This window comes from Cygnus atratus, chromosome 11 (genome assembly GCF_013377495.2).
Source record: "Cygnus atratus isolate AKBS03 ecotype Queensland, Australia chromosome 11, CAtr_DNAZoo_HiC_assembly, whole genome shotgun sequence".
In the NCBI taxonomy this organism is placed as follows: domain Eukaryota; kingdom Metazoa; phylum Chordata; class Aves; order Anseriformes; family Anatidae; genus Cygnus; species Cygnus atratus.
The window spans coordinates 10,109,636-10,122,887 of record NC_066372.1 but is presented as its reverse complement, the minus strand read 5'-3'; the positions used below and the strand labels follow the sequence as shown (position 1 = coordinate 10,122,887).

General features: G+C 44.9%; 1 protein-coding gene across 2 annotated transcripts in view; it reads left to right on the top strand.

The window, feature by feature from the left end:
• The window catches only part of BBS4 (Bardet-Biedl syndrome 4), a 44,717-nt gene that overhangs the window by 23,989 nt on the left and 7,476 nt on the right, over positions 1-13,252 (top strand). For both annotated transcript variants that reach the window (XM_035566657.2, XM_050712908.1), the window contains 9 exons: positions 1,262-1,315; positions 3,146-3,273; positions 5,080-5,134; positions 5,989-6,057; positions 7,270-7,422; positions 7,561-7,732; positions 8,229-8,298; positions 12,338-12,479; positions 12,841-13,051. In XM_035566657.2, the coding sequence (XP_035422550.1) occupies positions 1,262-1,315; positions 3,146-3,273; positions 5,080-5,134; positions 5,989-6,057; positions 7,270-7,422; positions 7,561-7,732; positions 8,229-8,298; positions 12,338-12,479; positions 12,841-13,051 (1,054 nt within the window). The remainder of the gene's footprint in view (positions 1-1,261; positions 1,316-3,145; positions 3,274-5,079; positions 5,135-5,988; positions 6,058-7,269; positions 7,423-7,560; positions 7,733-8,228; positions 8,299-12,337; positions 12,480-12,840; positions 13,052-13,252) is intronic.

Sequence of the window (13,252 nt, the reverse complement as noted above, 5' to 3'; positions counted from 1 at the left end):
AGAACACTGCAAAGGGAGATGTGTGACAAGAGAGGTGAGAAGAGAGAGGACACGGCTTGCAGATAACTGTGGACAGCCTTCTGCAGGTGGCAGTTTTGCCTTCAGAAGTGCTGTTTCTAAGACAGGCTCACCACATGTGATCTTTTTTGCTAAGACATGATGCACTTGCTGACTTTAGCTGTACTTTTGGTGCTCAGTGTGTCTAAAATTGAGGCTTGATACAAGGATACATTTGGTGTTATTCTCATCAACTCATCAGTGCCAAACAACTCGGAAACCTTTTATGCTGTGGATCTTCCCTTAGCTAACCAAGCAGTATGTGCTTGGCATGACTATAACCCTATTTACAGCCACAACAGGCAGACTTCAGTGGGCATTTTGATCAGTTATTTCCCATACCTGGCTCAGCACTGGCAGCAGCCTGTGCTCTTTGCTTGTGCTGCCTCATTCTGCAAGCTGCAGTAACCAGGAGTAGCTCTTTGATTTATTACTGTTCTCCACAGTTGGAGAGACACATTGAGGAAAGTATCATTGTGAGGGTAAATAAGAGAGTTTCCTCTGAAAGGTCAAGGCTGTCTAAACTGATGAAGCAGTAAAATGCTTACCAGAATAGAAACAAGGAACTTGTGGACCTTGCTTTTCAGCTCTGCGGGATGTGCCAGGGTGAGGAAGATGACAAGTAGCTTGGCTGTTACACTGTTGGCGATGAATTAGAGGCATGATTGTTCCCTACAGTGGCACTAGAGTGTTTAGGATGCCAAAGTGATCTTCCTACTGTGTTGCAAACGTGTTTCAGCTGCCAGAGATCCTGGATATCAGCCCTTCTGGTGTTTGACTTCTATTTTGGAAAGTTAGACGCATCTTTAAATTTTGTCCAGATGGATGCAGTGTTGTGTGTGTCTTTGTGATTGTACAGGTAGACAGAGAGCCACCCATGAGGGCAACGGGCGTTAGCTTCAGAGATCTCACTGGGAACCAAGTCACATTAAGAAAGCACTCTTTGCTCCATGTTCTCCAAAGAGACCATTGTCATTTCTGTGCTTTAGTCCCTCTGGACTGTAGTCTTTCCCATCCTGTCGCACTTTAGCTCTGTAGGTTCCTGGAGCAACTGGAATTTATAGGTTTATTTGAACTAAAGCAAGAAGGGTACGGGCCGGGAGTCTCCCTGTCCAGGTCAGCAATGACTGTTGGCACTGGTAGATTACGTATCGCATCTCAAACCTCCTGCTGATTGGGTTTTATTTTGCTTTATTTCATACAGGAGATCAGCCACAACCTGGGGGTGTGCTACATGTACCTGAAACATTTCAACAAGGTAATGCAAATGCTCATCTTACCTACCTGACAGATGGGAAGCGGGGTCCTGGAAATTTCACACTCTGGGGGTTTGAGGTGGACCTTTTGCAGTGCTGGGTATCAAGGAAGCTTTTTGCTTCGGTGTTCATTTCTGGGAGCAAAAGTTTGTGAGCTGTGTCTGTTCTCATTTGCATGTTGAATTATTTTGAGTCAGCTGAAAGTTTGTGAACTTGGACAAGAGTGAAGCTGAGCTTAGCCTTGTTGCTGGCCAGGAGGCTTTTTCTGAACTAGGATTTTTCAGAGAGCATTTCTGTTCTTAAAAGGAATGTTTGAGGAACCTCAAAGAGCCGCCTCAAACTAGACAGAAAACCAGCTGTGCTCCATCAAGAGCTGCATCTGTTTTAGAGCCTTTTAAAACCAGTGTGGTAAACATTGCAGGTTTTGTGAGGAGCAGCAATCCACTGAGCATGCCAATTCCATCTTCTTGCAGCAAGAGAAGTGTGATGGTTAAGACCCAAACTGTTTCCCCAGCATAAAGCTCAAACTGCTGCATCTTGTGCATAGTCTCTTTGGTCTGAAGGAAAATCAGCTTCCCCTTGTCTCTGGCAGGATTCAGTGAGAAAAGTCATGAAGTTTGTGTGCTGGAGGTGTAGTGGGAACCTCTTTCCCTTCCCTCCATGGACAGGGTTTGCTGCTGTGTCTGAAGCTCCTTTTGCACCAAGCCTGGAGCAGAAGTTGCAAAGAAGCATAGCTGCAGTGTGGACAGCACTGTTGCTGCCTTTGAGGCAATAAGGAACTTGAAATGGACTTTTGGTCCCTGGTCTGAGCATGCCTTTCCCAACTCTTCACTTAACCCTCCTCATAGTGCTTGTGGTGAGCACTGAGCTGCCCCCGATCCTGTGGGGTTACTTTGTGAGGGAAAACACAGCATTTAGAAAGCCTTTGTTCCCAGTTTGGCCCAATTGTTCCCTGATGCTCTTTCTGGTGGAATGCTGTGGTCCTTGCAGGGAAAACCCTGCTGCGTTCCCTGTTGAAGGCATTGCTGTAAACAGGATGCTGTGGAGTGTAGGTTCATACATGGGATTTGTTATCTGCACTAGCAGTTTCCATACTGGGACCTGCTAACCTGCCAGCTTTCCCATAAGTGAGATGTACTGGTCACCCTGGGCAGCAGTGTGTGCTGAATACTTCCTGGAGGACATCTAAAACACAACAAAGCCCATGGGGATAGCTATCGTTTCAGTAGTTGTTGGTAACAAGTACCCCATATTGCAGAATTCCTTTAACGCATCAGCATTTCTCTTTCTAATATATGGTGTGTCCAGAAAGAGCAAATGTTCTTTGCAGTCCTGCTGGCTAGGCCTGAGGAGGTAAGAGGAGGACATGCTACAAAGCATCTCCTGTTGGAGGGGAGCGGTGTGTGCCTGACAAGAGCTGATTCATTCCCCTGGTTTACTTGGCAATCCCTGCTTGCTGCTAGAGTAAGCATTTTAGCGAGGAATAAACTGTAACGTGCCTGTTAACCTCACAGGTCTGAGGCTTCCCTTAAAGCAAACAAATTCAAGCACAGGAACAGGCCTGTGCTCCTCTCGTCCTCGTGAGGTCGTTGCCTTTTGTCTTGGCTTGGAGCATGCTGCTTTGCTTTTTTCTGTCCCAGAAAGCTCATGGCCCCCGATGCAGAACTTGTTTCAACAATTAGCTGGGCTGGGCTTTGCTAGCAGGGCTCTCCGAGCTCAGGGGGTGCTAGCCGCTGTTCCCTTTCCCTAGCTGCTGTGGATTGCTCTTGGGCTATTGCTTCACCAAGGAATAATCACTGACTATTTTTTATTCTCTCTGGTTGTGTGTTTAGGCACGAGACCAGCTAAACAATGCCCTGGAGCTCAACAGACATGATCTGACTTACAAGATGCTGGGAAAAATTCACCTCTTGGAGGGGGAGACTGATAAAGCCATTGAAGTCTATAAGAAAGCCATAGAGTAAGAATATCTTTTTTTTTTTTTTTTCTCTGTCAATGTCCCATCTTATGCCAGGATAAATTTGATGGGTGTCCCAGATCTGAATTGAGGACACAGTTAAAAAGCTAATGGTAATTACAGTGTCTCTGTGCAAAGCAAGCACTTTGCAAGCTCTTCAGCTGTCTTTGCTCTCAGCTGTAGTCCTCCTTCTGCTGACAACATGTCAGGGAAGAAGGTAGCTGTTTGAAGGTCTGCCAAGAAACAGTGGAAAACAAATGGACAGAAATGCCTCGGAGCAAACATATCCCAAATGGACTTCATAAATCTCAAAGGTTTTTCTACCAAAAAGATCTAACCCCGGCTGTCTCTCTGACCCCGACTGTCTGTCAAAACTCAATTGCTGGGTTTCACATGGAGTGATTTGCGTTTGAAGGAGTGTGAGTAGGCAGACTGGAGATGGGCTGGTGCACGGTGAGTTTCTCCCACCCTGTCACCGTTTCTGAGTACCAATCTGTCTTTTTTAGGACATTCCTGAGCGTCTGATTTACAAGTGCTTTTAAAAATGTAGGCAAAAGACTAAAGGAAGGCAGGAGCATGTCAGAAACCACTGGAGGATCTACATTTTGTACTAGCTATTTTTCCTTCTTACACATCTGCTTTTGGCTGCTCTCTGGCAGTATATTGGGTCGGGTAGACATTTGGACTAATCTAGAATGTTTATTACGTAAACAATCCTTGCTAGGCATTTTACCAGGTTTATTCTGGTTATCTCGGTGCTCCCCTTCCTTCCCTTCTTCCTCGCTCCTGCTTTTTTCTTTTTGTTCTCATCTGCCCACTGCATTTAATCTGCCGTTACCAGCTGCAGGTTAGCCTGTCACTGCTTTCTGTTTATCTTCCAGCTGCAGGTTAGTCTGTCACTGCTCTCTGTTTATCTTCCACCAGGCACACAGGTTTCGTTCCAGTTGAGATTTAAATGTGCCCGTGTGATTGTACATATTAGATTTCTTAAGACCTGATAGCAGGGACTTGAAAATTCACTTCTGTTAAGCGAGGTCACAAACATACAGTGTCCCTTTCTACTTTGTTGTTGTTATTCTTTTCATGCTATATATCTCTTCAAAACCTCCTGGGAATGGGGATGCTTTTAAAAGTGTTCACAACATTGCTGCCTGAACCCCAAATTAGCCATGAGGGTTTGGGGGTTGCATACAGTAACTGAAAACACTAAGGGCATCCTTTTTGAATTTGAAGCATTGCTGTGCTGAACAGTGGTGTATATTGTCTGAGGTGTGTTAACTACCAGAGCAGTGCCTGTGGATTGCAGTGTACCACAAGGCCATGGTGAGCAGTCCACAGCTCGTAATCTTTTTGTAGTGTAGTGAATGGCAAGTCTGATGATGAATGTGTGGGATCCAACAGAAACGCTGAGGATTGTCTGTCACACGTGGCCCCAGAAGCTGGGGAGGGATTTACAGGATCATTTATGGGAGATGAAGGAGAACCCCATTTTCTATTTCCAGGTCACTGTGCAGGCTCACTGTGAAGCTTAATAAAACCACATCCTCTTATCGTGCTTCCAGACCCATTTCAAACAGCTACCTTCACTTCTTATTAATAGCTATAAGGCATTTTGAAATCATAGATGTAGTATTGTTCAAAGGAAGTCCCCACGATGGTAACTGTTCTAATATTTGGGTATTATTAATAATAACAGTTAATTTCCTAGTGTGACGCTAGGGTACTGTAGCATAGCGATGCCATGTTCTGTATTTGCCTTGTTGTAGAAGTGCCAATACACAATGCAGCTCTCTGGCTTTTGTGTTACAGGTTCTCTCCAGAAAATACAGACCTCCTTACAAAACTGGGGTTAATTTATTTGCAGGTACTGAAAACTTCCCATGTCTATTACATGAACTTACTTATTTACAAAACGACCAAGACTTTTTATAGAGTTAAATCCTATCCATCTTCATATGACTAGCACGTGTTTCTGTAAGGACCGTATTTATCACGACAGAGCTTGCTTTTCTCTCATTTCTTTTTTACTTTTGCTGCTAACAGCAAGTTGATCCTGGATCTGAGCCAGAGCAGGAATTCTGGCTGGTAACTGCCCTAATTCTGTTATAAATCCTCCAAGTACAGTAAAACATGACTAGTCATTACTTTACTTCTGGAGCTGGAGTCCAGCAAGTTAATCTACAACAAAAGCAGCTGTGAAATTATTAGCATTAATGCACCATAGAAGAAAATCATTGATTTAAATAACAAAGGCATGCTTATCACTTATTTGTGAAATGTATGGGCAGGACCATCGGATTATTCCAAAAGTAAGCTACCCAAGGAGCAAACGGGCAAAGAAGAGCTGGCAGTATCAATCCTGGCAGGATTGATGGGCTAGAAAACTTGCACTGAGTGCTAATTCAGAAAGCTCCTTAAGCATTTCCCTATCTGTTTAGATGCTTGAGAATAAGATGTAGATCTTCATAAACATTGCCTTGCTCTGGAGATAGGGAAATTGGGATGGAACAGTGTATCCTGCTCAACAAAATCCATTTTTAGGATTTGTTTTGTAAATTATCAAACAAGAATGTGTGTGTAAGTAAATAATTGGAAGCCCTGCAAAAATCACTTTTCTGAGTCCCTTTTTTTAGCTGAACAGAAATTTAGGTGTTCATAAAGCCTATGTTTTCCTTTCTTATTCCTGATTTTCTGATACTTATTTACTTCTTTTCCCAGCTTGGGGATTACCAGAAGGCTTTTGAGCACCTTGGAAAGGCACTTACTTACGACCAAGGCAACTACAAGGTATCAGGAAGAGTGGAAATGAACCAGCTGACCTCTTGAAACTCATTCCAGTATCAAAGCTTTGCTGTCTGTATTGTTGAGAGGCTAAAAAGGATTGTGCTCCAGAAAACTTTTTCCAAAATACATTTCTGGGACCTTTCCCCGGAGAGGGAATTGGATGTGTGTGGAAGCAGAGAAAGGGAACTGGGCAGAGTATGTGGTGTTAAATGGATCCCTTGGTTTTTAATCTGAAGTTGCACCTAGTTTAACAAACTGAATTTGCTTTGCAATGAATGTCTTCCAGACATTGCTTTAAAAATCCCAAGACTTGTGCCTGGGTCACTGTGATTCCTATGTATGGAGCATAGGTACAAGTGATGTCCCATTACATTATTCTCCCATCTGCTAATAATCCTCTGTGTTTCCAGCTGTTACATACAAGTGTGACTTTTCCTTGGCTCTGGTCCGGAAAGCTGAGCTTGGCATCTAGGTTTCATTCCTCATTGTGGAACTGCTTCCCTTTTTAGACATGTTACTTCATTTCTCGCTGCCTCCTTCAGTACGATGTTAGCAAAGTAGAATATTGAAATGCATGGTTGACGACTGATACATGAATGCAAGCCAAATGTTATTGAGAAAACACCTTTACACTTACAAATTTTACTTGTCACTGTGAAGTATCATAAATGACTTAACTAGCTTAGTGTGGTTTAAATATATATGTGTTGCAGCCACTTGCCTTTTTTCCCCCAATGCATATTTCCATTAATTTGCAGTATCAACTAGTTGGTGTGAACTAGGCTGCTTTGTCTCGCTTGTGTTTTTTACTCTTCCAGGTAACTTACACCAGGACTGTTTATATCAGTACTTGTTGGTAAAAAGAAACTAGTAGTGCACAGATCTTCTCAGAGACCCAGGCTGTAGAAGATATGCTGTCACCCCAAAACATACCCTAAGCACTTTTCACATTACAGGATTTCAGAGACTGCTGTGATTGAGAGGGCAGGAAAAAGTGGACTTGAGTCCCTGTTTACCCTGTCTTCACTATCTGCTGAGAGGTTCTAGAGTCTCCATTTGCTCCTCCTCACTGCTGGTTTTGGCAGCCCCTAGAACAAAAGAACTGAAAAAGTTAAATGGTTGCTTTTGAGATGGCTTTAGCTTAACAGCTTTGTCCTCTCATCATGTTTGGGGAAACGCAGTTCCTCAGCTGGTTGCTCTCCTCCTTTCTCAAAGGCCACCTTGGCGGCTGGCAGCCTGATGCAGACCCATGGAGACTTTGATGTTGCCCTCTCCAAATACAGGGTGGTGGCCAGCACTGTGCCTGAAAGCCCCCCGCTGTGGAACAATATTGGGATGTGCTTCTTCGGCAAGAAGAAATATGTTGCAGTAAGTATCTCGTTTCCTTACTTTTTTTCATGTTTTTTCATGTTTTCAATTTTATATAAGAACATGAGTCCTGTTGTGGCAGAGACAGGAGGTCTGCTTGGGTGGGCTGTGTTACAGCACGCTTATTCCTTTTTGAAGGCTATCAGCTGCTTGAAGCGGGCAAACTACCTGGCTCCCTTTGACTGGAAGATCCTGTACAACTTGGGCTTAGTCCACCTGACGATGCAGCAGTATGCGTCGGCTTTTCACTTCCTCAGTGCTGCCATCAACTTCCAGCCCAAGATGGGAGAGCTGTACATGCTCCTCGCAGGTATGCGACACGCTGTTATGCAGCTCTGGTATATATCCAGCTTAGGAGATGCAGCGTTTTGGAGAGGGAAAGTTTGGGCTGAAGGCAAAAAACATTGGATGAAGGCTATACCAAGTTCCCCAGCAGGTCACTGGTGGGTGTAAAGCCTGAATAGTCTGTTCTCTCTCGGTGGTGAACAGGAAGGTTAAATTGCAGTTAGATCCAGGTTACACATTGGAGAAAAACAAAACAAAACCAAACACTTTTTACCTTTAAGAGTTTGGGTTTGAGTTGGCTAGAGGGTGTGCATGTCCAGGACTGGACATTTTTGTGATTTGGTGAGATGACTAGTTATAAGAAGGGACATTAGAAGAGTTAATCCTCACCTGCACAGGGGGCAGTAATCCAGACAACTCTGCTAGCACCTATTTATTTCATGATTTAATGACAGAATTATCCTAAAAGTAAAGTCCTTGTGAAGTATCATCTTCTGTGTGTACCTTTTCCTTTGGTACAGTTGCTCTGACAAACCTCGAAGACATTGAGAATGCAAAACGTTCCTATGAGCAAGCTGTGGCATTGGACAAGTAAGTCGTAGTCACATCTTTTAGTTCTTTGATCACGCTGCTTTTCCTCCCTGCACCTGGTTTCCTTCACATGTTTTGTCGCTCTGACTACTCTGACCCAAGACGGTTTTCATTAGGGAAATATTTTTATTCCTGAAGCAATGCAAATCAGTTTTAAAACCTTTTTTTTCCATTCAGGTCAGCTCTGAAAAATGAAAGAAATTTTGTTTGAGACCAAACCAGAGCTGATTTTTATTTTGCTGTTTATTTAGTGAGTCAGTGATGATGACTTTGGATTCCAATCCTCCTTTATTTACACACAATGGAGCAGATTCAATAGAAGGAAACCAGCCATCCCAGAATATTTTATAACCCGAAGTTCAAGCACTGGCGAGAGCATTGAGAGGCTTGGGTTAAAGCCTGTTCGGAACTGGTCAGAGGGAAGATTTTAGCTGGGAAAATGTGGGCAAGAAGCTAATATAAAGCATATAAAGGACAGTGGTGCAGCCCTTTCTCCTCCATTTTGTTAGCAATGTCGGTGTTTGCAATCTAGCTCTTAAAATCAGAGCACTTGCTTTCAGAAATGTTAAAGTGAGCCTTTCAGCGGTAAAGATAGTCATTTGCGTCATTTCAGGCAGGAAAAACAGATTTGTCTCAAATTTAGGAATAGTTCTGGCTGCCTAGGTCTGCTTTTCTTTACCTTTCATTTGTCACTTTTCACATTTTAACTAGTAGGTGGTTTGATGGTGATTCTTTTCCCCAGTTTACTGCGAATATTTGCATACTTAGAGCAGCCTGCACAGTGAGTCTTAAGGCAGGCTCTTTTCCACAGTGGCCACCACAAGGTGGCAGGAGAAAATACTGGTCCCTGGCCCCTCTAACCTAGGCACACAGGCCAGGCTTAATTCTGGGAATTGTAGAAGTTCCCAAGCCCATTAAAAAAGGCAGCAAGTTTAAAAGAATAGTGTTTGATACCTTAGTGCAGTTCTTTTTGCAAAGAGGTGCTGTAAATGCTCTCGGCACTTTGCTGCGAATTGCCTGGCTTGCATGCATGACAGAGCTCTTGAATCAGTTAGCCCAGCGCCACCAGCACACATCTGGCACTGAGGTTCGTAATTATGCATCAACAAAGTTATAAAGCAAGATTTAAATATTTCTACCTCTGCCTCAAATGTCAGGACATCTGGGCAGCCTCCTCACAGGAACTGAACCTGTGCAAGCCATAGTCAAAGATTTGCACGTCTTGCTGTGTGTTTTGCAATTACGCATCAGCTGTTCTACCAAAATCTCCAACCAAGATCCAGTCGGCTCCTTTGCCTGGCTTTCCTAATCAGAACTCCATGTCTAGCAAAGGAGTATGAGATCTTAAGCTCATTCAGACTGCTTAGTCATGAGTTTGTGTGCTTTGATCAAAGAGAGGGAATAGAAATCGAGCTCCACAACTTTGCCTAAATATCTGGCACCAGTAGCGTGCTACAGCTTTATAGTTTTACCAGGAAAATAAAACCTCATCAAAGCAAAAATGAATACAAACTGCCACTGACTGTTGGGAGGAATATCCAGGCTCTGTCAGGCTCTGATCTTTGTGCCTCGTTCAGCTGACATGCCTTGTATTCTCTACAGTTATTTTGTGGCTGAATCCGTGTCCCCTCAGGCTTTCTTTGCTGGCACATTATGAGCTGTTTGGCTGGGATGAAGGTAGCTGTGTCTGTTTCCATTGCCATAAATACTTTTATAGCCACGCTGTGACATTTGGTCTGGGTACCATGCTGGGGTCTGGAAGGGAAAGTGTTCTGCCAAAATCTTCAAAAAAGATGTTTCTTCATTTTAGTACTGGTTTTAGCTCATAGCTGTGTTTTTTTTTTCTTTGGTTATTTAGCTATTGATTTTTCTAACCGTTATATTGCTTCTCAGCTCTTGAAGGACAACTAGCATGATAGGGTTCAATTAATTTTAAAAGTAGCTGTCCAATTTCTGGTTTTGGTGTTTTGTTGTGTGGGTCTGTTTTTTTTGTTTTGCTTTGTTTTGTTTTGTTCCTCCCCCCCCCCCCCCCCGCCCTGTTTTTATTGGCTTTTTTTCCCCCAAGAAATCAGTTTTTTATATTTATTTGCTCATGCATTACATCCTTTGCTTTGGCAAAGACGATGAGGAGGGTGTTTTTTTTTATTATTATTTTTATTGCAGGATCAGTGTTCTGGTTTCTCAGATAAAGGAAATCCAATGGTGATGAATGCTATCGGATTTCTTCTAATAGTCTTCTTCCTTGCAGCGCTGTCATATAACTTACTGAGGATGGATAGTCATGGCCTGCAGACCACGCTTTCTATTTAATGAACAACGGTAGCAGAAGCCTTTCCTTCTGCACTTTTCACAAAGGAAGCTCTCTGTCTTGGCCCCCTGGGTGTGGGTGCTGGAATCCTTGGATGGCTCCAGCTATCCCTGCCACGCTCCAGGAGAGGGCACCAGTCCCTCGCTCACATTTATTGAGCAAACTCCAAAGCATCCCTGGCTGACCCGCGTGCAGGGATACATGTACACGCCGCGGTCTGGCCAAATGCAGCCTCTGCTTTTCCAGGTCTCAGCCTGCAGCCAAGATGAGCCGAGTGTCTGCCTGAGCTCCTGCGGTGCCCCTTTTGCTGTTCATTTCTTTGTCAGATAACACCTATGTGCTTTGCTTCAGCAAGTTGAGTGTGGGATTCAGACTGCTGAAGAACGGTCAGAGCATTTTGCTGAGTGTAAACCTTGGCTTGTGAAGCAGCTAGAGAAGGAAGAGGTCTCCAAGGGGTTCACTGATTCCAGAACCCAGGGAAGCAGCTCTCTCTGCCGTTCCAGCTGAGTTTGCTCACACTCCTGGCTAAGCTGGAGGAAAAGCTGCTGCTCTGGGTTAATGTATCCTGGTGAAGAAAATGGGTACTGTAGAAAATGAGAGCACATGGAACAATTCTATTCCATATAAAATTGTGTTCGTATGCTGTTCTCCATCAGGAGGGGAGGCAGAACTGTACAGGATTGCAGTGTTACCTGCTGGGCTTCCTTTTGAATCCCTCGTTAGCAGGCACTGTCTGCTGTTCCTCTGTAACCGTACACACACTGTGTATGGTTTTATTGGGTGAATGAGAGAGAAGAGGCAGGGAACGTGAAGCATAAACAGCATGTTCTGCAGCATGTCAGTTCGTAAAGTACGATCAGTATGAGCCAGTGCCACTGTCCTGTCTCATGACAAGCTGCTCTCCTACAAATGTGGAGCGCTATGAGAGTCTGAGATAAGTCAGACCAGAGATCAGCTTTCACCGTGTGACAAAGCCCCCATCACTTCACCTGCCCCAGGCACCAGCTCTCACACGGAGGTGCCTGCTCTCTGCTCAGGCACTTTGTCTAGGACTTATTAAAACCAGTCCTGAGAAGGTTCCCAAGTGCAAGGAGTTGGCTGGTGCAGAGAAGATCGTGAAGGGGGTGAAGCAGTCACAAGAGTCGTCATGCTGTCACTGTCACTGTGGAATGCTTTGCTGACCCCGGGCTCTGAGTGTTTGGCTAAGCAGGCCGGACTCTGTCTTGTTCCCAAAGGTGTAAGTGGTAGCACAGGTGAATACAGCGCAGCACTGGCTTCTGCTCTCAGCCGGGCTTCTGCCGCTGCCTTTGTAAGTCTGAAAAGTGCAAAACTGTTCTGCAGGTCTTTGCAGCTGGGTATCAAACCAAACTCCAGCACAGCATGGCTGCATTACGCTCCTCCACCCTCCCACAGGCAGCCCAAGTAGTTCTGAGGCTGGCCCCAAATGTAGCGTACATTTTAGGGAGAGCTCTTGCCTCCTTTGAACCAATCTTGCGGACGCTGACAAAGCCAGCTCACCTGCCTGAGAGCAGAGGTCACTGCTCGGGGAGATCTTTGTAGCCCTCACCTGAAAGCAACTGAGACTGGGCACTGGAGAAGCGATGTGAGCAGATGTGGCTTCAGGGCCAGAGCACCCTGTGGCTTGTCTGCTTGTCAAGCTTTGCTGCTTGGGCACGTCTTAGTGTGATCTGAGTCCGGGTAAGTGCGATGCATCCCGTGTGTTTGCTGCAGGTGCAATCCCCTCGTCAACCTGAACTATGCTGTCCTGCTGTATAACCAGGGGGACAAGAAGGGAGCCCTCTGCCAGTACCAGGAGATGGAGAAGAAGGTCAATGCAGTGAAGGAGAGCAGCACTCTTGACTTTGACCCTGAGGTAGGTGCATAAGAGTTGTCAGCAGGAACTAGATAGCCACATTAAGACTTGCAACAAACAAGGAGGAAATTTGACTTTTGAGTCCAATTATTAGGAAGAAATTCTGCTTATGAGATTTTCCGAGCAGAGCAGTCGCCTGCTGAGAGCTGCTTACTTCTTTTCTGCTCTTTGAAGCCCAGTTCTTCAATCAATACACAGCAAGACAAGATTCCCTCTTAATTAAGGGAATGAATTAGCGGAGATGTTTCCCTCGAGCACCAAGGCAGTTGCCAGCTCTGCACAGCTCTATTTCTTTGTTGACTTTATTGTTGTGTAAAGTATTCCTGTTTACAAGGGTCTCCTCTTTTTGTTTCTCGAGAAGATGGTGGAGGTTGCCCAGAAGATGGGAGCTGCCCTGCAGGTTGGGGAGAGCCTGCTCTGGACTAAGCCTGCTAAAGAGTCTAAATCGAAGCAGCGAGCTGCTCCATCAGGGAAATCATCCAGTACTCAGCAGCCCTTGGGCTCTAACCAGGCCCTGGGTCAAGCCATGTCCTCAGCTGCTGGGTATGGAAGAAGCATGCAGCTTCCACCAGGTACCCCTCCTTTGCACCACTGCAAAGTGGAACTGTGGGAGGGGAGAAGAGAAGCCTCTGTCCCTTTGGGTAGGGAGTTACAATGTGTGTTTAGGAAGGTATTTACTCACTTACAGAGCTCCATTCAGACATATTCAGCCTTAGAAGACCTAGGCTGATAGCTGCATGTGCTGCTTCTTGCTGGGGGCTTGGTGGGGGCAT